We start from the raw sequence: 24,498 nt of genomic DNA, 5'->3' as shown, positions 1-24,498 counted from the left end.
CCTGCTCACCACAAGCCGGCTAGTTAACAAGGGGCTCTGGGCACTCCAAGCTCACAGTCGCATCCAGGGTGGACTGAGCCGTTAACGGCAGAGACTGCCCACTGTCTCGCCCCTCCTTTTCCTTCCACCGCACATGGGGCTAGACCCACTCACTATTCTTTCTGAGAATCCACAGCAAACTTCCTACAGGACTCGTGGACTTGAAATAAAAACGTCAAACAGGAAAAAGGCATTCCATGGATCTTCAAAATATTAAAAACCTATCAACTCCTTAGTCCTCTGGGGCAATTTTCTCAGCCTATGGGAAAAAACATCAATTCCCCACCTGTAAAACACACTCAAGGTGAGCCATTTGGAATGGACACACTGTAAAAATTTCCCAATGCCTAATTATTTCAAGATACTTTATTTACTTTAAAACAGGTCACAACACTAAGCTTCTGGCCCATTCTGCCAATGCACAAGCTACAAATGCTTGCTTAGCAGTTGAGGGGCACGCTTTAGTAGCATGTTTGAAAAGTGAATAAAAATCCATATAAAACAAATATTCAAATAGTTTCCATAGGAACACAGATAAGTGTGACCCCATCGCCTAGTCTTCCACATTGCTGCATCTGTGCCAACCCTATTCACATAGACATCCAAAACTAGCAGTAATTAAGTTAAGTGGTCCCCCCCAAACCCTTAAATCAAGCTAAACTCGCAGTTAACAGCTACAAGAATGGTATCTACACATTAATACGAGCTGAAGCACAGGCTGCTGGGTGCCGTTTCATTCCACTCTCCCAAGCACAGGACACAGGCAGAGTGCCAACATCCTGCTCCTCTACTCCGGGTGGGAAGTCGTGGTTCTGGATTTGCTGCATCAGTTGCCTGAAAGAGACAGAAGTGGCATGTTCAGAAACCCTGAGTCACCCCTCACTGAGCAATTTCACACCGAGAAACTGAGAATAACTTATTCATGAGCCTATTTATGTCCTTGGTTACTATGTCATCAGGAAGCAATTCAACGTAGCTCTACAGCAAGCATTTCTTCAGAACCATCTTTATGGTAACAAGGAAAGCACAAGTCACAGACACTAATTAAAATATTCTAGTTGGGGCTTCCCTGGTGGCGCAGTGGTTGAGAATCTGCCTGCCAATGCAGGGGACACGGGTTCGAGCCCTGGTCTGGGAAGATCCCACATGCCGCGGACCAACTGGGCCCGTGAGCCACAATTGCTGAGCCTGCGCGTCTGGATCCTGTGCTCCGTAACAGGAGAGGCGGCGACAGTGAGAGGCCCGCGCACCACGATGAAGAGTGGCCCCCACTTGCCGCAACTAGAGAAAGCCCTCGCACAGAGACGAAGACCCAACACAGCCATAAATAATTAAATAAATAAAATTAAAAAAAAAAAAAATTCTAGTTGCATAGAAATATCCTGATCTTTTCTAAAATGATTATGCCTTAAAAATCTGAAAATACAGATCACTATTATTGAAGGGGTTTTCCTTCCATTGTATTTTCCAAAATTTCTAAAGCATACATTAATACGGAGAGAAAAACAATTAAAAAAAATTGTTACTATTTAATCCTAGGTAAAGCAATTTCTTATTCGACAAGAGCAAGCATAATAAATCCAGGAAGGTTTTATTTTCTTATCGGAAACATAAACACACACACTGCTGTCACTAACCATGTTGGCCCTGACATCACATAGTAGATGGTCGGTCTCTGGAATCCATTGAAAGTGGAAGCGGCAGCGACAGTGTAAGCACCCATGTTTTCAAAGAGCATCCAATCGCCCACATGCATCTCGGGCAAGTTACAGCGCTCAACAATGCGATCCAGGCCATCACAGGTCGGTCCCCAGATGCTGGATGAATAATACTTCTCATCTGGTTTGGGTCTCTACATTTGAGAGAGAAAAACACACCTGATTACACTTGTTCTGACCAATCATCTTAACTGCTGTATACAGCATGTTCAGAAGGTACCTTCTGCAGAAGAGGCTTCACGTGTGCATGATCGTAGAGGATGCAGTTGAAGGAGCCATATACTCCATCATTCACGTAATACATAAATGTCTGTTCACTTGACTCATCTTCATCTAGAAAAGCAGAATTAGTCTCAATCACCACTTTATGTACCAACTTTGTTATACACGCGATGATTCATCCTTTGTACGTACCATCAGAGCCTGTCTGTTCCTTTAATACGCGTTTTTTGGCAATGATATTAACTGCTAGCGTGAAAGCTGACGCAACATAGTATCTGCCTGGCTCAGCTATGATTCTAACTCCAGAGTCTGATGGAAAATACTTGTCCAACGCCGGGTTGATTACACTGGTGATCTACCAGAGTGAGATAGAAAAGAGCAGTTGGTCATCAAGGGGAACTCACACAGACCAGCACTTCGTGACATGACACATCAAAAACACTGAGAGCAGTCATCAGTAGAGAGGTTTACCCTCAAACAACAGCAAAAGATAAACATCTCCCTGAAAACCAGCCTGTACATCCCTGTGGTTTCATTTTGATTCCCTTCCAGACACCCTTTCTACCCTCTTTAAGATGTTATGGGTATGATTTTATTAAACAATGATACAAGTTTATTACCACTTACAAAGTGCCTAAATGTTTTTATCTAGCAAATACATGCCAACAGAACAAAACTTTCTATTCTGCCTATTCACATAATTTTAACAAAAAAGAATACGGATTTATTTTATAAATGAGTAGCATATAATGGCCTAACTTCTTCTAGTTCCTTGACCAGGGATCGAACCCGGGCCCCCTGCATTGGGAGCTCGGAGTCTTATCCACTGTGCCACCAGGGAAGTCCCTTAAGTACAATTTTAAATAGCACAGAAGTCATTCAAAATACCACATCAAGACATTTATTTTCATGTTTGTAGAGTCCCTTTACTATCTGTTAAAACTAGTAAGTTTTGAAATATTCCAAAAAGGAACTTGCTAAGAGCTACAGATTATAGTTTTGTTATAAATTACCTCTTCAAATTTAAGCTTTACATCCTCAGATCCAGGAAAGCCACCACCAATATCAAGCAGATACATGTTGAAACCAACCTCAGCCTAGAGTCAAGAAAGTTAATTCAATCAAATTAAGTCAATCAAGTAGCCAGATTCATAACAAGTCATGAAAAATGCATGCAGCAGATAGGGTTAAATGTCTGTAATATGAGATGACGTCTACAAAAGGTCAATTCTGGAATTGGGACTAGTTATTACTGTCATCCTTGCCCCCCCTCCTCCCACTTGGGGTTCACATATACTCACTCCCATGTCAAAGACACAGCGGGCATCAGAGATGGCCTGCACAAAGGTCTCCGGATCAGTACAACCACTTCCCACATGGAAGCTGGGGCAAAAAAAGTAGAATATGCTATTTCTTACTATTTCTGGAAATAACTATTCATAGTGGGAGAAAACCTATAAAACTTGCATTGTCTAATCTTAATCTCTACCTCTGCCATCACCAAGATCTCACCTGACACCAATGACATCAATATCTAGCTCTTTCGCCCGTTCCAAAAGAAGCCTGCTAGTTTTGAGTGTGGCACCAAATTTGACACTGAGGCGACAGACTGCTTTGGAATCATCAGTGGCAATCCGCAAAACCAACCTAGAAGCAAGAAAAGTGTATCAAGTTTCCCATAACAGAAGATCACCTACAGCCATGATTAAGACAGAGACTCCTTGGCTCTGATACCCTGTGGTTTGAGTCTAATTTGGTTTTATTAATCAAGAGGGTTTAAGCTTTTTTCTACTTTGTCTCTGACCCAGTACACAGATAATTTACTAAAGTATGGAAATCTAACAACTGGAAATTTGAGTTTGTCTGCCATTATTATACAGATGCCACATCTGACCCTGCCCTCAAATGGAGGAGTAACTCACTTGGCCTTTGGATGTGCCCTGGCAACTTTCATCAACTCAACTTCACTATCAAAAGTCATCATCTGGACTCCATTATTGGCAGCATATTTAATCTGAGACACTTGTTTACAAGGATTTGCATAGATAATCCTCTCTGGAGGCACCCCGAGACTCTGCACCAACTGGATTTCAGTCTGAAAAAGAAAAAGTGTTACAAGACATGTAGCTAATACACGGAAGCAACAGAAAAACATGGGAAGCTGTCACCATCCCCACTCAATTCACTACCACCTCCTGCCCCAGCAACGCAATTTCGATCTGCCCTGCTGGGAACACTGAGGCCATTACAGTCACGTGAGTTCTGGGGCTTTTGCTCACCTTGCTGGCACAGTCAAATCCTGTCCCTATGGCAGCTAGGGTCTTCACTATGGTTCTGCTATCATTGCATTTGACTGCATAAAAGGGGGTGACCCGAGGAAGAGCTTTAAACCATCTCAGATGTTTCTTCAGGATGTCTCCCAGGTCCGCAACATAGAAGGCATCCTTATCGTCCTGCGGTAACAGGAAACACATCAGCAGCCTAACAGTACGTCCAACACGCAGCCTTCCCTGCTCTCGCCCGTCATTCTCATGAATCCTACTCTATTTCGTCAATCCCTGGCATGAATATCATTATTATTGGACGATCCATAGCCAATTAAATTCTAAATTCCCTAATAAGACACTTCCATTTCCGCAAGACCCCACTGAAGCTTCCCATCCAACCCAACATTCTCAAAGCTGCACTCCCAGCAAGGACTTAACAGCCACTTACAGAAGAAGAAACTTCGTTAATTTTTTGGTCCAGAATGTCCTTGGCAGTAAAGCCTTCATCCAAGAAATGGCAGTCAAACTCTTCATTACTAAAGTTATTCATGGTTCCTTGATACCTTTTCTGAAACAACAAACTGCAAACAGGGCAGACAATTTACTCAGAAGTCTTAGCAATACTTAGTAACTCCTAATAAGATAAACCTGCAACAACCATGAATACTTACAAGGGAAACTAAGAGATGAAATTTAAAGAAATTATGCCAGCTTTTCACAAAGGCAATTCTCCAGGAATTCCAAGTCCCACTGAAGGATGGGCGTGCCCTTGCTGCAGCAGTGAAAATGTCCTGACAAACGCACAATCTGCTGTCCACCTTCGGAACACATTAAATTGGAAGATCAGTTACTGACAGCACACACAAGCAGCAGGACTACCCTCCACAGACACCTCACTCGCTGGGTTTGGGAATCCCATTATTCCTAGGTTTAGGTCACGTGATCCCATAAACCTCAATGGAATGAGGACACCACAGATTCAACACTAGATTTTTTTCACACTGAACTTCCATATATAGTACTGACCACCTCAAAAAAAGCATTTCAAATACCCCCGGTAAAAAGTGCTGAATGCAGGTTTCAGAAGCTTTCCTGCACTTAGTTCACTGATAGGGAAAAAGTTTCATGACAGTTAGCTTACTTTATTTAGGATCTGTTTCTCTTTAGGAGCTTAAAATAGCATGACAGCAGTTTTTCACAGTTGCTATCTACACACCTTGCTGTCTCCTAAGTCTTACACAGAAAAACGTTTAGTGACTAACAGGTATCACTGCTCTCAGTTTACTGAGTGCTCTTAAGTTTCCTGAGAATTTTATGAGCTAATTTTCATGCTAGGCATGTGTTTTTTAAAACTGCAATCTTCAAATCAACATAATGTGCTACAGTTGCTGTAGCTGATCAGAAATCAGCATTCTTAAACCAGCACTGCCTACTAGATGAGCAATTCTGGGAACCTCAACTGTCCTTACAGGCACTCTAATACTTGCTTAGCTATGAATGATCATCACCTGGTAATAATTTTTGACTAACTTTATGAATACCAAAAATAAGCCAACAATAATTTATGAATAAGCAAAAATAAAGCTCATTTAACAATCAGAGCCACTGTCCTTGGCCTCCATGAAATGCGACATTGGTCAATGACAGTTATCTTAAGATGACTGATTTTAACCTATTTAATTTCTGCCAGGGAGGGCTTCTCTTCCACTGTGCAACCCGCTTCAGTGCCTGCAGCCTACGGGCAGAGGCCAGGCAATGGTTCAGGGCCAGTCTGCTCTGGCACGGGACACTATGAGAGGCCCAGGGGACGGGCCTGCCGTAAAGCCAAACCCGTGCACGGTGGGACTTGCAAGACTTGATCTAATGTGACTTGCTGGTACCGTCAACCTCCTACGTTGCCTAAATCGCGCATCGGGGAAGGGAAGAGACTAACTGCCAGCAAACCCATTTTGTCTATATAATAACATTTAAATACACTCACCGGTGACAGACTGGGCTATTTAGGGTCTTGTTAAACATTTTTAAGGCAATATTCAGGCTTAAGCTTAGGACGTTTTTGTTTCTCTGAAATACACCCCTACTAAGTATTTTGCTTTCTTGTATCTGTCAAAGCTTCATCTCAATAACTTTTGATATAGAGACATTTCACCCAAGAACACCTTTTGGTGTTCTTTCTGTATAGCCAAGTTACTTAAAATGACTCGGATTAGCACAAGATAGCACCTCTCTGCTATGAAATGCTTTACTGTCAACTGGGCAACGTTAGAAAAGGCAGGTACTAATTCAAACAGCAACTGAAAAATTTACAAGTCAACTAAATTACGCCCTATTTTAGGTTTGAATGAAGTCAACACATTCTTCCTCCTCCCTAGACATTTCTAAGAGGTTCTACTCCCCACACTTTCCCCCATTATTTCGGATTTTCAAACACAGTTGGTCTTTTTGGGAAGATCTTGGGACTGGCTCCTATGCCTAAGCCTGAACTGGGATCTTAATAATATAGGTTTTTCTTGACTCACCAAGTCATTCAAAGACCCGTAAACAACTCTAAGCCATGGCCGGCTGAGTATTACCAGTTGTTATTACAAGGTTATCTCATCTCAGCTCTAGCGACCCGAGTGGGTTTCTATATTGGGTCATTCGCTCTGTACACATAGCACAAAAAACAGCTAAAATGAAAAAAAAAAAAAAAAAAAGGAAATTCCAGGGCAACACGGCGGAATGGCACGTCTCTTCCTTCTAGAAGTGAGTGCGAGCGATGGGCGCCCGGAGACCTGCGCCGGCTCGCCTCCTACCTCTCCTGCACCTGCTACCGGACTGCCACATGGGTTTTAAAAAAAAACAGCGGTTGAAGGAACGACCGACCCTTTTCAACAGCTTCCGGCTCAGAAACCCTCACTGACGTGGTTCGGAGGAGATGAACCCCGGGCCGTTCCAGCCCAGGCTGCCCTGAGCCGGGAGGGCGGCCGCCGTGCGCGCCGGGGGCCGGCTTCACCGGGGACGCCAGGGCCGGGGGCGCAGCGGCTCACCGAAGTCAGGGGCCAGCGGCCGGCTCTGCGACCACGTGTCCTCGCAGTTCCAGGGCGCGGGAGCTGCTCCGGCCTCAGGCCGGGCCTGGGCGCAGGGACACGTGGCCGTCACCCCCGCTCCCCCGGCCTTCCAACCGCCCGGACGCGCCCCTCTCACCTTAGAGCGCACGGGCGTCGCGGGCAGACCCCATGGAGACCAGACGCCGCCGCCGAGCGCGCAGGGCCGCCGGCCGCCCCGCCGCTGTCCCCGCCGCCTCCGTCAGCCGCCCGCCCGGCCGCCCGCCGCCTCACTCCCTCCCGCGGAGAACCGCCGGCCCGAGGTGGCGCCGGAGCGCTGGCAGAGGGACGGCGGCGGCGGCGGAGGCTGAGGGGACTGACAAAGCCCGACTCGCCGCCGCTCCGCTACTTATAGCGCCGCGCGTGTCGTCATGGAAACGCACCAGCTCAAACCAGCCGCGATCGGTTCCGTCCGGGCGTCCTCCCAGGGAGGGGGCGGGGCGCGGCGGCGGCCAACCCGGAGCCGGGCGGAGGGCCGGGGGGCGCGGGCGGTTAGACGTCAGCGTATCCGAGCGCCCCCCGCCCCTCCCGGGCCAGCTGCAGGCCCGCGCAGGCGCACACGCCGCGGGCCCTGGGCTCCAATAACGCACCCTCAGGCGCCTGCGCCTGGCGCTGCGCCTGGGGCCAAGAGCCGCAGCCGAAGAATTGCGAAACCTGCCTCTGACCGCCGCCAAATTTCAGCTCCTGCGCCAAGCAGCACTGTTCTTCCACCTGGCATTAAATGCCTCGTGCCCGCGGGCGGAGAAAGGAAATCGCGGGCGCGAGCGGGCCACGTGGACCCCACCTGGCACACTCTGGCTCCTTCTGCCCGGCGTCTCCATTCCTATGGGAGGGACCTGGAAGCGATTCTGGCGCAGTTCCACCCCACGAAGAAGGGGGCAGAGACGCAGAAGGGAGAAATGTCATCCGGCAAGTTAGCGGCACAGCTGGGGGCAGCTCCCGAGTCACTGCGCCTGTAAACCGTGTCTAACATATCCAGGTGTCTTCCGACTGGTGGCAGACAGCAGTGGACAAGCGAAGATACACGTTATGCTTACTAAGCCAAAGACTTGTCTAAGGGCATTAGGGGAAGGGGTAGGAAGTAACAGGTCTGCAAGCCACCGAGCGATCCACTGCCCTTAGTTGTATTGGGTGGCACTCATCAATGACTTCTTTAAGGGCAGCTGCGATTGGCACGCTTTGGGAGAGTTGAGTCCCAACACACCACCAGTGTCTACTCAAGAAATACATATGGCAAAAACTGTGTCATCAATTGGGAATCCCCAAGAGTGCAGCCAAGGCTCTGGTGGAGAACTGGCCTCTCCAGGGTGCAGGCCACCCCGCCACTGCCGGCCCCCGGGAGGGATTTGGGGCACTTTTTTCCCCTTGCATTTTTACCGTTCCTTCCCTTGTAGACAAAATCCAACAGGGGATTATGTCCCAACCTAGGGTGTGACCGACCTGAGGGCTTCGGGTGGGAGTAAAACGGTGTGAAACTAGCCCCAGGCACACAGTCAGTGCACGGGACCCTGGAAGAGCTCAAGACTGTAGCCCACCTTGACCCCAACTTGCTGTGTGATCTTGGGTAAGGTACCTCCCTTCTCTGGGCCTCAGAAGAAGGCTGGACTAGAAGACCCAAGGATCTTCATAGCTACAGAAACCTCCTTTGTGAGGAGGGAGTACTTGTTTGATGAATGCAGGAATGAATGAGTATCTAACTCTCCCTGGACCATGCACGGCTTTCACAGAATCAAGAACAGGGAAAACAGCAGTAAACAGTAACGAGTCTTCATATGTGAAGGGATATGACAGGCTGAGCTCCCTTTTCTCTTGGCCGCCCTGATCAACCTTATTTTTACATAGTCCTTGAGCAACCACTGGGTACCAGTGAGAGAGAGGGAGAGGGGAGTTATCCCCATCCCAGCAAGTTTAATTCCTAGGAGGGCATGAGATTAATAATGAAATTAACAGTCCCATCAGACACCATTACAATCTCAGGCACTAAGTGGGACAGCTTTGATTCCATGGTGAATGCTCTGGTATTTGTCCCCACTCTGAGAAGAAACATTTTGTTCCAGTGACACGCAGATTTTTCCTCAAACTCCGGAAGTCTCCCATGTCCAGAGCTGGGGCCGAGAGGGGAGCATTGTCTGCACTGCCCAGCTCTCCGAGGCACATCAATCAACCAGTCCTTGCGTGGCAAACACTGTCCCCACTATTCGGCTTCCTCCCAGCAGAGGGAACCGGATGTCTCAGCGTGTGGGATCCTAGTAGGAGCCCGGTGCGGAGGGAAGGATAGCCAGCACCCCCGTCCCGCCGGCAGCTTGCCTTGTGTGACCTTGACCATCTCCTTGACCCCCTGTGAGCCTCTCTCCAGCCATCAAGGGAAGAGTTCGGGCCTGATCTAGAGTCCCTTTCAGCTCAGTTCTGTGATCGTATTTTAGAATTAGAAGTATTAACTGGAACCCAGAGGCGAGTTCTTGATTCAGGAAGCCAGGTGATCTGTCCCTCTGCTGCTCATATGTGCTACTCACATGTGGTCACGTCCACACACTGCCTCTCCTGCTAGCCCACCCCAAGCTGCCCATGTGTTGCACTTTCCCCTGGGGAGGCCTGGCCTTGCCCAGATGCCCCATCTTGACCCAGATGGGGAAACAGAAGCAAGAGAAGGAGGAAGTACGGCTTCCCCGAGAGCTGGCCCTCCTGGCCGCAGACAGACTCTTAGAGTTTGGCCCTGGGTCTGGGAGTCAGCCTGCCTGAGTCATTAAACCCAGTTACCAATCTGGATCTGAAAAGATAAACCTACAGTGACTAAACCTGGCTTTGTTCAGATGCATGGCATTCATGTTTTTCTGTATATTTTCAGTAGAGTTTATCTTCTCCCTTACTTTTATTTTTTTCCTTAGAGAAAAGCAGCAGATCCTTGAAAACTATGTGAAGTCCAACACCTAGAAGTTACCCTTACATGAAGATGAAGCTTTTGTGTTTGGCGCAGAAGCAGTACCTTAGGGAAGTGAACAGAAACATCTGAAACCACGTTGGACATGCCAATAAGATCTGTACCCTTAGTCATCCCACCTAAGTTCTGGGACCACCTCCGATTTTTTTAGCTACCCTCAGCACCTAGCTCATCCCTGGGTATCACTTCTGCTGTCTGGATCTCAAGCTCTTCCTGTAAAATGCACTCTGGCTGGACTGGACTGAATGAAAACTCAGGCTGTTGCACTCTGATGTTCTAAGAATCTCTGACTTCTTTTACAAAGAGCTCTGTGTGAATCTGCAAATCACATTTTCTGAACCCAAAGTGAGGACATGTCTGGCGCAGAAGGTATTTTTTCTTAACTTACTTACCCGAAAGGGCTTATAAAGGTATGTGATGATTACAAATTTAAGGAGTCACCTTTACTGAGAAGAAGTAACATAAAAGACAATGGTCAGCAAGAATTTATGTGTCCATGTCCTCAGTAATGGAAGAGTCAACATTCCAGTAAAAATTGAGAACTTTCTGGGAAATGGCTTTGTGTTCTGTCCACACGTCCGTGGTCGTATATATTCTGCACCAAATTTCTTCCCAGAAGTGTAGTAAGAGTTGACTCTGGAGGGAGGCTCATGACATCCAGCCACAGGAGGACTTTGGGAGGTTAGGACCTGTCCTGCAAGGATGCCACAACTCAGGGAAATAGGAATTAGTCACGGGACACTGCTAGTCACATGTGGATGCTGGACCAAAAATAATGTTTGGAAGCTCAGTTACTCACTAACGCTCCAGGCTTGCCCTTAAATTGTTTTAGGTGTTTCCAAAAATCCAATCCACCCTCTGAGGCGGAAAGTGTACCATCTTTGCCAATATCCAAGTGATGTGCCCTGGGCACAGGGAACTTCCGTGGAGGCCCTCCTTGCTCTGAGCAACACAGGTGTCATCGGAGAAGTAGAGCATCTCCAAAAGTACCTGTTGGAAGCCAAAGACACCAGTGTCAGTGGAAGTCCCGGGACGTTTGTATTATGAAGTGTTGTTGCATCACCGCCCCACCCGGCCTCCGCCCTGGTGTGGCTCCCTGGGAGTTGCTGGGACAAAGGCCACCTGGCAGGAAGTGGGCCAGGCCTCTGGGAGCCCAGCAAGGCCCTGCGGCACGTCAGCGGCCACATAGTACATTGCAGAGAAAAGGTGGCCTCTGTCCAGAGGTTGAGAAGCAGGAGCTCACTTGCCTGGCGCATTGATTTTAGCGATGCTTTGCTTCCCACAGCCTGCCTTTTCAGTGGACTGAAGACAGAGTCCCAGGAAGTGTGTGCCCAGGCCAGCTTCAGACATGCCACCTTCCTAACACGTGGGCTGACCTTAGGACAGAAGGTTTCAGATCTGACCACTTGTTTATTTAAAGCCCTTCGCTGGTGGCCCTTGGTCCACAGGGTAAAGTCCAAATGCCTTAGCCTAGCACCCAGGAGCCTCCGAGGTCTGCCCTGCTCACCTTCCCAGCCTCATCCATCTCCTGCCACTCTAGCCCCCTGAAGCCACTCTGCTCTGCAGGCCCTGCAGGCCTGACATCACAGCATGGATCTCACCGTATGGACACCTTGGGCCTCCCCCACCCCACTCCCTTTGAAGTTAGGACCATGATCTTCATAAGTGTCTTCATAAGTGTCCATGGTCTTCATAAGTGTCTAGCCCAGTACCCGGTACACAGAAGTCACTCAATCTTGTTAAATTGAAACTAGGGCTGTCCTGAGACATCTGTGATTTGTATTTGCTACATGACTGATTAACTCGTGGGAATTTCTCCCCACGTGCTATCTAAAATTTGTGGGACAAAAAGATTCGGAATATTTTCCTTTGGTCGTTTATTCATTCATTCGTACAATACATGTCTGTTTTTTTTTTTAATTTTAATTTTTTAGCACCTTTAATTATTATTTATTTACTTACTTATTTATTTATTTATTTATGTTTGGCTGTGTTGGGTCTTCGTTTCTGTGCGAGGGCTTCCTCTAGCTGCGGCAAGCGGGGGCCACTCTTCATCGCGGTGCGCGGGCCTCTCATTATCGTGGCCTCTCTTGTTGCGGAGCACAGGCTCCAGACGCGCAGGCTCAGCAGTTGTGGCTCACGGGCCAAGTTGCTCCGTGGCATGTGGGATCTTCCCAGACGAGGGCTCGAACCTGTGTCCCCTGCATTATCAGGCAGATTCTCAACCACTGCACCACCAGGGAAGCCCATCAATACATGTTTATATTGAGTGTCTGCTACATGCAGGTGGGCAAGGAAGGACCCCCTTTGGATGCAGCTGGGGGCTGGGTTCTTGGGGACCAGTGAGGAACCGATGGGGGCCCAGTGAAACCTGACCTTCTCCCCAGCGCTAAAAGAAAACTGTCTCTTAAACTCCTGGTGACTACATCTGACCCAACATGCTGCAGCACCTCTGCTAGGTTTTGCCACTGCCCCATTTTTGCCAGGGGCCCACCCTAGTGGGGCCCCGCCTCTGGGAATCCCCAGAGCCCGCAAGACTTCTCTGGTGGCAGGGAACAGCCTGTGGAGGGCCCTTGCACAACCCAGACCTTCTGGAAGGTGTGTCCTCTTCCCAGGTGTGGTGTGAGCATCACTTTCCTGCCAAGTCAGAACTGAGACCATCCAAATGGCCTGCAGCATTGTGCCGGACTGAGCCCCGGGGGCCCCTGGACACGGGGCAGCCGTGGGGGACTGAGCCCTGGGGGCCCCTGGACACGGGGCAGCCGTGGGTCTGGGCTCCCAAGGACAGGCTGCAGGAACATCTGAGGGGATGCTCGGTGCTTCCCTTCACACAGCCTGTGAGCCCTCGTCCTAGGCCAGGGCCGCTCCAGCCACCAGGGAGGAGGTGAGCGAAGGAGGCCCCCACTCTCAAGGGCTCACAGTCCGGAGGGGACGCTGGTCCCCGGGCTTGTGCTCCGGTGTCCTGGTCCCTGGGACAGTGGTCACACGGTACCACCGTGGGGCCCAAGGGCAAAGGTGTGAGCTCTGCTCTGAGTATTGGGAGGAGCTGGAGGAGGGCTCTGGGCTTGGAAAGGCTTGTCCAGGGCTGGGGTGAGTCGGCGAGGGGCCCGTGGCACGCAGGGCAAGATCAAGACCGGGGCACACAGACAGGCAGCCCTCCACAGGCCCAGCCTCCTTTGGGGAGAGGACCGGGGTCTGTGGGTGGGGTCGTTCTGGGGACAGCATCCGACCCCCAGGGTCTTTTCCTTCATTGAGCAGACAACTCAGCTCTGGCCTCAACCTGCATTTCCCATCAGTCCCACCAAATCCTCGCTGACAACAGGACCTGGTGATCTTAGAAGGCGGGGAGGCCGCCATACACAGGTACAGAACCTTCCCCTTTGGCAGGTCGTGCCCTGTATCGCTCAGGCCAGAGCAGGCAAGGCAGTTCAGCAAAGGGAATTTAACTAGGATGGGAACCAGCTACAGAGATAACAGAATATCTAACCGCTGCAGGAAGCACCACCACCCACAGGGCTGGGCGTAAACGGGAGCGAGGCCCACCTGCAGAGGACCTGGGGGCTGTCCAGTGAGGACCGGAAGCACAGGGAGAGGTGCTGACCAGATGGGCTGGAACCGAGGGGAAGCAGCCAGTGCTGTGGACGCTGCCCGAAGCAGAGAGGTGGGGGGGAAAAGGTCCACTCCTGCCTTCCTCAGGCTCCTGCCAGGGCCCCCCACTTGGAACCTATTGGCCAGAGAGCCGGCAAGCGTGATTTCCAGGGGTCAGCCCCCGTCTCCACTCCTCCCAAGAGACAGAGCAGGCCCCGGTGGCGTGGGGAACGGGTCTGAGATCCAGCAAGCCAGCGACGGGCACAGCTCCCTTTCCAAAGGCTTGTCAGCGTCTTCCTGCCCACTCGGAGGACGCTTCCCAAGAAGAGTCTGGTAAGCACACTGTTACGTTACACGCTGGCTTAAGCAACAGGGAAAATTAATCATCTCCTATGACAAGAAGTCTCAAGGAAGGGAGGCTCCAGTATCATCCACTCAGAACCTCAAGAACAACACCAGAGACCCAGGCCTTTCCATTTTTTGTCATTTCCAGGCCCAGAATGTGAGCCCAGCTCCCCTTGTGGTTCCAAGATGGCCCCAGTTCTAGGCATCAGGTACAGATAGGACAAAGGAAAGGGCATCTCTTCCTCTATGTCTCTCTTTATCTAAGAGATGATTTTCCTCAGCAGACTTCCCTTCCTGTCTCATTGGGTGGAACATACCATATCCTCTTGCCTTCTTCGTCCCTGGAAAGGAGAGTAGGGCCTCTGTGGTTGACATAAGCTGATTAGGATTCACTCCCCAGCGCTGGATGTGGGCTTGGGCCTCCCGTGAAGAGCATGGCTCCCTGGAAGATGCTGTCTGTTAGGGCTTAAATTGTGCCCCCGGCCGCCCCACAAATTCATACATTAAAATCCTAAGCCCCAGTGCCTCAGAATAGGATCTTATTCGGAGACAGGGTTTTTGCAGATGTAATCAAGTTAAAGGAGATCATTAGGATGGACCCTAATCCAACATGTCTGGTGTCCTTGTAAAAAGGGGAAATTTAGACACAGAGACAGACGAGCACAGGGGGAAGATGGTATGAAGACACAGGGAGAAGGCCAGGGGAAGATAAAGACAGAGATCAAGGTGATGCTTTTACATGCCAGGAAGCACCAAAGATTGCCAGAAAACCCCTGGAAGCTGGGGGAGAGGCCTGGAAGAGATTCTCCCTCACAGCCCTCCGAAGGAATGAACTCTGCTGACACCTTGATCTTGGACTTCCAGCCTCCAGAGATCTTGGACTTCCAGCCTCCAGAGCTGTGCGAGAACACATTTCTGTTGTCTAAGCCCCCGAGTCTGTGGCACTTTGTTACATCAGCCCTAACAAACAAATCCACTATCTGTCAAAATGAAGGTTCCACTGCCAGAAGAAAGCAGGGGACAAGAGTGTAGGATAAGCCACTTGGGGAGAACCTCAGATTTCTCCAGGACTCCCAAGCTTGCTGTGAAGAATAGAGATCGTGTGTGTGTGCAGGGGCTCATCGTCAAAGCTCAAGACGAGTTAACATAAAGCTTACAAGGCTGTGATCCCCAGAGCTCAGCCCCCGTGGGGTGTTGTGTTTCAAGACAGTCCAAACAGAAATTTCTGTCTTCCCTTGCTTCTTCTCGAACATTGAGGGAGGGTCCAGTGCCTCAGGAAACTGTCTCCATCACTCTGTCTCCGGCAAGGGAAACCCCTGGGACCTGCTTACTCCCCTCCCTGGAAGAACCTTCTCTCCCTTCCTTGGCAGACTGCCCCACCTGTGTTCCTATGATGGCCTTGCCCTGCTGGGACACTCCCCTGACAGCCGTGCCTCCCGCAGCCCTCCTGCCCTCCTGACACAGTCCCTGGTCTCCATTCTGCCCTCTTTTCTCGTGCCAGAGCTCGGGAGGGCAGAGGAGCAAAGAAGACACGGCCTTCCCGGAGGGAGGGAAACGGTGGGTATTGGGATGAGACAAAATTGTTCAAAAAGTATTCAGTGAATCAGTTAGAGAGGGGCTACTTTAAAAAATGTAAGGGTCTGGAATTTCAAAGTCTGAATAAACATTTTCACCAACAGTCCAGGGAGGTAGCTACTGCCTGGTGATTGGTAAATGCCTTCAAAACTCAGCAGATACCATATACATCGAAGGTCTCCTCTTATCTGCTGCTTCTCCTAGAGCCCCACACCAAAATGCTTTCTGGGTTGGGACCACCTGACAGATCTGTGATAGACCAGGAACTGGAGGAGGCTGCAAGTCCCAGGAAGGGCCCAGCTGAGCACTGACGGAGCTAGAAGATTCAGGAGCAGCTGGGCAAGAAATGAGAAGAGAGGCGAATTGGAGCTTGCAAAGACAGCTGCCAACCCCATTGAGAAGCGAAGTGGAATCTGGGCAGGCCTGTGACTTGTTTAAACCTAGAGAATGTGACAAAGGCGATGCAGCTTCTGCCTTGCTAACTGGGATGCTCAGCTTCGGAACCGTCACCTTGTAAGAGTGAGGCTACCCTGAGGCCACCAGGCGGGGAGAAACTGCAGGCCACGTGGAGAGCCCCTGTGCAGGTGCTCTGCCCCCAGTGAGCTGAGCTGCAGCTGATAGCCAGCAGCAACTGAGGCGTGTGAGCTAGGACACCAACAGATAACGCCCAGCCCCAAGCCGGGGAGTCTCGGCCACCAAATCCTCCCAGCTGAGACCCCAGATGTCACAGAGCAGAGATAAACCCGGCATCACCGTCCCTGACACACGCAATCTGTGCACCTAATAGATGAATGTCTTACCCACTAAAGTTTGGAGTGTTTGTTATGCAGCCACGTGAAACTGAAAGAAGCAGCTGTAATATTCTCACCAAAAAATTCGTAGCCAGGCCTCCACACCCCAGCAAGAATTGGTCTCTGGAAGAGCCCAGCATTCGGGTTAAATATGTCCCAGTAGAGTAGTCAAGAGAGCAGGCTCTGGGGACAGAGGGCCTGGGTCTGAACCCCAGCCCTCCCTGGCAAGTTAGTTCACTTCCCTGAGTCTCAGTTTCCTCATCTCTAAAAGGGGAAAATAAAGAAGCCACCTCATAAGGTTGCCATGGGGATTAAATGAGATAATTTATACACAGCACCAATGTTGTACCTACTGGACTTGACCCTGAAACAGAAAAGCTTTCATACCCCCTCCTTGGTACAAGATTGTCTTCTGCGGTAACTTATGTAAAAAACCAGCAGTAATCATTATTTTCTTGATTTGTTCTTTGGGTTTAAAAGAAGAGACTTCAGTTCTAAAGACATTATTCAAATTAAGTTAAACATTTCACGTACAAACTAAAATTTGTACCTACTGAACGAATAGATGATGTCTTGCAGTTAGCACTTTCACTGTTTAAAATTTCAGCACCATGAGAGTTCCCTGGCGGTCCAGTGGTTAGGACTCTGTGCTTGCACTGCGAGGGCCCAGGTTCATTCCCTGGTCGGGGAAGTGAGATCCTGAAGGCCGCAAGGCGTGGCCAAAAAAAATTTTTTTCAACACCAAAACTGCAAGTGGAATGACAGAATTGCAATAATTCAAGCTCTGTTTTTTGCCTTCACAGCCTCTGTGATATCCAAGTGTTTGGGATGACCAGGGCTGAAGTCAGAAAATCCCAGCTGACCGGGGCCAGTTGGTCAGGCCATCAAAGCATCGTCCCCCATGAGCAAGACTCAGAATGAACACAGGTGGTCCAGTGTGTGGGAATCAGGCCCAGCCGTGGAACTGGGAGTTATCAGAATTAATTTAGGTGCAGAATACAAAGCTCATGAAAGGGCAGGTAATGAAAACGTGAAGTTCACATCTATGTTATTAAAACTCAGTCATAACCACAGCAATTGTTTTGAACAAAGGAATTTTTTTCAGGGAGGAGTATTTTATCAGTGACATTGTTTAAAATTCATGGGCATGGTGATAATAATATGCAGAGCAGCTTTTAGTCAGTTTTAAAAATTATCTACAGGCCATGCAGGTCCTCACTGCCTGCACCTGGGCTCCACTCTCCCGCCCTCAAACCACAGCACCTGGTCAGCACAAATGCTGCTCTGGTCAGAGTGAGCCTTGGGCTCACGGGGAAGTCCTTCCATCTCTGTGCCTCTGGGCGTCTAGCGATTATTCTGTCGGGTCGTTGGACGTAGAGTTTTGCGGGCCTGTTGTCGGTTGCAGGTGTATTGGGTGAACTGCTATGTGCCCAGCTCAGGCCCGGACGTTTGGAAGGGACACAACCACTGTCAGTTTTCACATCTGCCTCTGCATCTACTGGGCCAGTTTCCTCTCCTGGAATAGCTGACCCTTTGATGCTTGCTGATTGAATTTGTCTCATCCCAAATCAGGGAAGCCCCAGTCCCTGGAATCCTACGGATCGCTTTGCTTTTGGCCTCTCCGGAATCTCTTGGCCACATCTGATTTGTCTGGTCTCTGCTTTCTAGACAAGGCGGAGAACTAGCCTTCTGCCGTGGGCTGTCTTGTGACCCCAGTAGGCTGCACGGTCCTTGGATGGTGGGACCATGTTTTCCCTTCACTGCACCCATGTGGAGACCGAACCCCACCGTCTCCAGTGAGGCCCTCGTGTCAGATGTTTGGGGTCCCATTCCATACAGCCTCTCGGTGCTGACTGTAGGGGAGACCTGTGGTTCCAGATGGTACTGAAGTCGGGTGTCAATTCTGGCTTGCCTGGTGCGGTTAGCCCTGGTCTGTGCTGTTGTTCTAGCGTCCTGGTATGGCTGAGGCGTCATCGTCCCTTCCCGCTAGGTGACCATCGCCTCTTGTCTTCCAACCTTCGCACGGCCTCCTCTGCACTCACCTCCTCTCTCGCAGTTTCTCTCCAGAACGCGCCACCTGCCTGAAACTCGGGCCGTGCCGCACGCCCTCCTCTGCAGTCCTGGGCGCCCTGCTGCCAACGTTCTTTCCGAGGGTCCGAGCTGGTGGCTTGAGAGCAGTTACTGAGCTTTCAGCCCAAAGCAGCACTTTGAGAGCTGTGAAGCAAGACACCCAGCAGGAGGAAGGGGAGAAACCACGGGTCACCAAGAATTTTCAAAAATGTATTTGTTTAGGCTGTGGACTTGGGACAGTGACTTTCTCATAACTAAGAGAAGTGTAAATCGGTACAGCATTTACTGAATGCAATCTGGCAATAAGTATCAAAAGCCTTAAGAATGCCATTTCCTTTAATCTGGGAATCCCACTGTTAGGACTGTATCCTAAGGATAGACTCTAAAAAGCATATGAAATTTTATGCCCAAGGGTATTCACAAAAACTTCATTTATAATAACCCAAATTGGAAAGCACTCCAAATATCCAGCATGAATGGAATGGTAATAAAATTATGCTGCGGCCATAGGATGAAATAGTATTCAATCTGTAAAATCATATTTATGAATGTTTTCTAATGATATGGAGAAATGTTGTGCTATATTGTAAAAAGAAAACATTTATAAAATTGTGTGTCTGGTGAGAGTTTTTTGTTTTTGTTTTTGTTTTTTTGGTGAGAGTTTTTTCTTTCATTTTTATTGTAAAATATACAGATCCTAAAATCTAGCATTGTAACCATTTCTTTTTTTTTTAAAATAGATTTATTTATTTATTTATTTATGGCTGTGTTGGGTCTTCGTTGCTGCACGCGGGCTTTTCTCTAGTTGAGGCGAGCGGGGGCTACTCTTCATTGCGGTGCGCGGGCTTCTCATTGCGGTGGCTTCTCTTGTTGCAGAGCACGGGCTCTAGGGCGCGTGGGCTTCAATAGTTGCAGCGCATGGGCTCAGTAGTTGTGGTTTGTGGGCTCTAGAGTGCAGGCTCAGTAGTTGTGGCACACAGGCTTTGCTCCGTGGCATGTGGGATCTTCTCGGACCAGGGCTCGAACCTATGTCTCCTGCACTGGCAGGTGGATTCTTTTTTTTTTTTTATAAATTTTATTTATTTATTTTATTTTATTAATTATTATTATTATTATTTTTTGGTTGTGTTGGGTCTTCGTTTCTGTGCGAGGGCTCTCCCCAGCTGCAGCAAGCGGGGGCCACTCTTCATCGCGGTGCGTGGGCCTCTCACTATCGCGGCCTCTCTGGTTGCGGAGCACAGGCTCCAGACGCGCAGGCTCAGCAGTTGTGGCTCACGGGCCCAGTTGCTCCGCGGCACGTGGGATCCTCCCAGACCAGGGCTCGAACCCGTGTCCCCTGCATTGGCAGGCAGACTCTCAACCACTGCACCACCAGGGAAGCCTTGGCAGGTGGATTCTTAACCACTGCTGCCACCAGGGAAGTCCCTAACCATTTCTTAAGTATACCATACAGTGGCATTAAGTGCATTCATGAGGTTATACAGCCATCACTATTATCCATTTCCAGAACTTGTTCATCACCCCAAACAAAACAGTGGGACTTTACTGTAAATGTATATGAATGGACAAAATTTTTACTCTCTTTTTTTGTGCTGTCCTGTATTATCTAACTTTTAATTGACAAGCAAATTTCTTTGTTGATTTAAGGCATATTTAAAATGCTGTCTCATGGGAGAAACACCATCTTTGTCTTCAAAATAACATTTTTCATTGCCACCTCCGATACTTTGGAATGATTTTGGATACTTGTGTTTGCTACAGTGAAATTTATCAAGAGAGTCAGTAAGTGTAAGTTCAGTTTTCCTTCATCATCTTTAGAATACATGTACATACAAACTTACTTGTGTCTTCCCCATGAGACAGAGCTCAGAGATGGAGCTCTGAGAGCCGGTTCTGTGTCTCTTTCATTGCCAAGGGTTCCTAGTGTGCTGTGCAGGGTAAATTTTCAGTAAATGTCTGCTGAAAGAAAGATGTTAAAAACTTTGTGTCTATTTAGGCACAAAAGGATTTTTTTTTCCTTTTAAAAATCAAATATTTGGGGATTTCCCTGGTGGTGCAGTGGTTAAGAATCTGCCTGCCAATGCAGGGGACACGGGTTTGAGCCCCGGTCCAGGAAGATCCCACATGCTGTGGAACAATTAAGCCCGTGTGCCACAACTACTGAGCCTGCGCTCTAGAGCCCACGAGCCACAACTACTGAGCCCATGTGCCACAACTACTGAGCCCGTGAGCTACAACTACTGAAGCCCGTGCACCTAGAGCCCGTGCTCCATAACAAGAGAAGGCACTGCAATGAGAAGCCCGTGCACCGCAACGAAGAGTAGCCCCCGCTCGCTGTAACTAGAGAAAGCCCGCGCACAGCAACGAAGACCCAATGCAGTCATAAATAAATTAATTAAAAAAAAATCAAATATATGAAATAAAATTCCTGTACTCTGTGGATCTCTTATAGTTCAATGAGGCCGTTCATTCATTCTTTGTACAAATATTCATTGAGCAGGCTGTGTTCTAGACACTTGGACACTGAAAATTTAGGTTCACATTCTTGAATTTCCAGTCGAATCTGATCATTGTAAATGACCATAGAGATTAGCATTGTTTCGTTTTCTCTTTTCTGACCGCACTATCGAGGCTGCTCCGATTGATCTCACACCAATTTGTACCAGAGAGGCAGCCATTCTTTCCTCTGTCTCCACCTGTCCTAGAGCACATGTGCCTTCCGCAGTCTTGGAATAAATGTACCCTCAGGCTCAAGCGGTCGGACATCGGAGAGATACCTGACCCGGACCTGCAGGGCCTAATTCCAGCGGGCCAGATATGCTTGGCCTGGACTGCTGATGTGAGTGCTGGCACCCTGGAGCCAAAATGCTTGGGGGTCGGTCAGCCAGGATCAGCTGAGAGCAGGCAGCTGAGGGAATCACATAAGGCACGTGCACAGAGGAGAATGACCCCGTGGCCTGTGGCCGAGGGAGCAGGAAAAGGGGATGCAGAGGGGCAGGTGGGGGGGCCACCCAGGGCCTGCGAGGGGCCACTTCCAGCCCTGCCAGGGGGGAGCTGCCTTCCTCAGGTGTCATGAGATTTCCCAACTCCTTAGAAGAAATCTCCTTTTCCTTAATCCAGGTCACTTTGGTTCCTTGAAAACAAACATGCCCTTGGAATAAGTAGGAACATTTTTCTGGAAGAATATGATTCGATTTATAATAATTGGATATTCACGATTGGATATCCAGGACTAAAAATACATGCAAAGTGAAAAACAAGAGACTGCCTATGGTTCCTTTGTGTCTCCAGCGAGTCGCCCACTAAGTGGGGTTCATTCTGGAACTTGTTCTGGGCAGAACCGATTTGACACCATGGTGCAACCAGCAGATTCCTCCCTGTAGAACGACGTGCACTGTCCCCAGGTCTAGATTTTCTCACTACATCTACACTTGCAGACTCGCTCACGTGCTCTGCGGCTCAGGACTTTCTGGGAGGTCCCTGGATCTGTACTAAATACTCTTTTCACCCACTCCTGCCAGTGGTCCTCACTTTCTAGGCCAATGCCATCCAATTCTGCACCCCTGGAGGGTTCTCTACTTTTGCTGTCCAGAATGGCAGCTACTAAATATGGCTTCTGGACACTTGAAATGTGGCTAGAGTGACCGAGAAACCGAATTTGTAATTGTACTTAATTTTAATTCGTTTAAATTAGCCATGCCTGGCTGGTGGTTGCCATGTTAGATGCTGCAGTTCTAGGCCAAAGCTATAAACGTCGATATTAGACATACAAATAGTGACACACCCAACAGCATTTGCATTTTTTTTGTCCGCGCAGCGCAGCATGGGGGATCATAGTTCCCCAACCAGGGATCGAACCCATGCCCACTGCACTGGAAGTGCGGAGTCTTACCCACTGGACCACCAGGGAAGTCCCAGCATTTGCATCTTGAAGACCATCTGAATTCGCTGGAACCATTTTCCCCTTTCAACCTGGCCCTTCAAGAGCTGTGCCCTTGAGGCAGGACTCTGGCCTGCAACAGAAAGTCTGTTAACTCAGCGCTTCAGAAGCAAGTGGGAATGGCTCCCTAAGCCACAGGCTGTGCCCCCTCGGCTCTGACCTCCCCTTGGAAGAAAGCACCCCTGTGAGGTGTCATACATTGCCAGAGTCTGAGAGCCGCCCCATGACATAATTTTAACTTTAAAACCACTTTTTCCTGCTGCTGGACAAAGGAAATTCTTCCTGTCATAAAACCAAACCCCTTATTACACAAAATGGACTCACAGCTAAGCATTACTTTTGTGAAACACACACTTCACAAAAGTGAATGAAGGATCCGGAAGATGCTGAGCTGCAGATGTGGAACACAGGGGAGGCGGGTGCTACACCGTCGCACCTCCGTGAAGTCACACGTGGACAACTCCCAGTGACATCACTGAGTGCAGCTCACAGAGCGGCCTTGTGGCCGTGCCCGCTGACTGCAGGGGGAAACGGCTCCTTGTGGCTTAATTGCACGTGTGCACTGGGACCTGGGGAGTGAGAGGGACTATGCCCTGACCTGCACCCTGCCAAGAGAGCAGGCAGCGCGCTGGGTGTACGAAGGCCTGGTTTCTAGCCCTGGCCCTGCCACGTTCTGGTTGTTTCTTTAGCCAAGTCGTTTCCCTGTTCTGAACCTCACTTTTCCCATCTATAAAATGGGAGGGTGGGATGACTGACCCAGTGAGCTCTCAGCGTCTTCACAATGCTGACTTTCTCCAGATTTAAAGTGAAGCGAAGGGAAGGAAAAGATTTGCCCGGTGAGGGAACAGCCAAGTCGGGCAGAAGCTCTCCTCTTGTGCACAAGCAGAACCGTCCTTTGGGCTCTTTGCAAATGCCAGCTTTGTGACCCACCTTCACCAAGAAGTAAACCAGTGACTGGTTAGCTAATCGCCAGCAGCGTCAGCCTGAAGAGCCCTCTCTCCTCTGAGAAGAGCTGGGTTTTGGGGTAGAAAATCTTGGGTTCAGATCCCAAGATCTGGACCGTTCTCTGTTGAACAATCACAACTTCTCTGGGCCTCGGTTTTTTCATGTGTAAAACGGGGTAACAATATCTAGCTTACAGGGCTGTCACATCTTTGCTTGCTTCATTTTTGCCTTTAACTTATATAAAATAACAAGGATAGGGGCTTCCCTGGTGGCGCAGTGGTTGGGAGTCCGCCTGCCAATGCAGGGGACACGGGTTCGAGCCCTGGTCTGGGAAGATCCCACATGCCGCGGAGCAACTGGGCCCGTGAGCCACAACTACTGAGCCTGCGCGTCTGGAGCCTGTGCTCTGCAATGGGAGAGGCCGCGACAGTGAGAGGCCCGCGCACCGCGATGAAGAGTGGCCCCCGCTCGCCGCAACTGGAGAAAGCCTTCGCACAGAAACGAAGACCCAACACAGCCAAAATAAATAAATAAATAAATATATATAAAAAAAAATAACAAGGATAATCTTAGTACTAGTCAGAGTTGATATTCAGATGCTAGGGCCACACCCGTTATTTACATATTGAAATAATTCCTCAGCCCTGAGCCCTGTGACTGCTGCCCCCCACTCCCACCTTGGGACCCTTCCTCCCTCCCAGCCTCCCTGCATGATTCAGCAAAGAAAGAGCTACTGCCCGTCCCTCAGGGGGCCTGTGGGACTCTTTTTACATCTGGTTGGCCAGGGTCTGTGTGGTATCACTTTTTTTTTAAATTAATAGACTTTATTTTTTCAGAGCAGTTCTTGCATTATAGAAAAATCGAGCAGAAAATATACAGTTTTCCTATTCCCTCCTCCACCCACCCCATTTCCCTATTATTACTATTTTTTTAAAAATATTTATTTATTTATTTTGGCTGCGCCAGGTCTTACT

The 24,498-nt window shown here is 49.1% G+C and overlaps 1 protein-coding gene and 1 non-coding gene across 2 annotated transcripts; both read right to left on the bottom strand.

The window, feature by feature from the left end:
- Window positions 1-387: 387 nt before the first annotated feature.
- ODC1 (ornithine decarboxylase 1) lies at window positions 388-7,706 on the bottom strand. Its single transcript, XM_036873783.1, has 12 exons — window positions 7,433-7,706; window positions 4,918-5,064; window positions 4,695-4,827; window positions 4,259-4,432; window positions 3,902-4,074; window positions 3,492-3,626; window positions 3,281-3,362; window positions 2,993-3,076; window positions 2,172-2,334; window positions 1,978-2,090; window positions 1,677-1,891; window positions 388-873 (listed from the first exon to the last, which is right to left on the bottom strand). Exons 3-12 carry the CDS (start codon window positions 4,794-4,796, stop codon window positions 729-731), a joined length of 1,386 nt encoding a protein of 461 aa, XP_036729678.1. The 5' UTR covers window positions 4,797-4,827; window positions 4,918-5,064; window positions 7,433-7,706; the 3' UTR covers window positions 388-728.
- On the bottom strand, window positions 5,952-6,082 carry LOC118906573. Its single transcript, XR_005022553.1, has one exon. It is a non-coding gene; the product is annotated as a small nucleolar RNA SNORA42/SNORA80 family (small nucleolar RNA).
- Window positions 7,707-24,498: the final 16,792 nt, after the last annotated feature.

Source organism: Balaenoptera musculus, chromosome 13, assembly GCF_009873245.2.
Source record: "Balaenoptera musculus isolate JJ_BM4_2016_0621 chromosome 13, mBalMus1.pri.v3, whole genome shotgun sequence".
NCBI classification, from domain to species: domain Eukaryota; kingdom Metazoa; phylum Chordata; class Mammalia; order Artiodactyla; family Balaenopteridae; genus Balaenoptera; species Balaenoptera musculus.
Note: the sequence above shows the minus strand (reverse complement) of the source record. Positions and strands in the feature narration are given on the sequence as shown.

What these genes read in the sequence shown, in the direction of transcription:
- ODC1 (XM_036873783.1), bottom strand. Translation starts at nt 4,796, where the DNA reads ATGAATAACTTTAGTAATGAAGAGTTTGACTGCCATTTCTTGGATGAA. An exon ending in GATTTGACTGTGCCAGCAAG is followed by an intron (nt 4,075 to 4,258) that starts GTGAGCAAAAGC and finishes TTTCTTTTTCAG; the next exon opens with ACTGAAATCCAGTTGGTGCA. An exon ending in AGGGCACATCCAAAGGCCAA is followed by an intron (nt 3,627 to 3,901) that starts GTGAGTTACTCC and finishes TCTTGCTTCTAG; the next exon opens with GTTGGTTTTGCGGATTGCCA.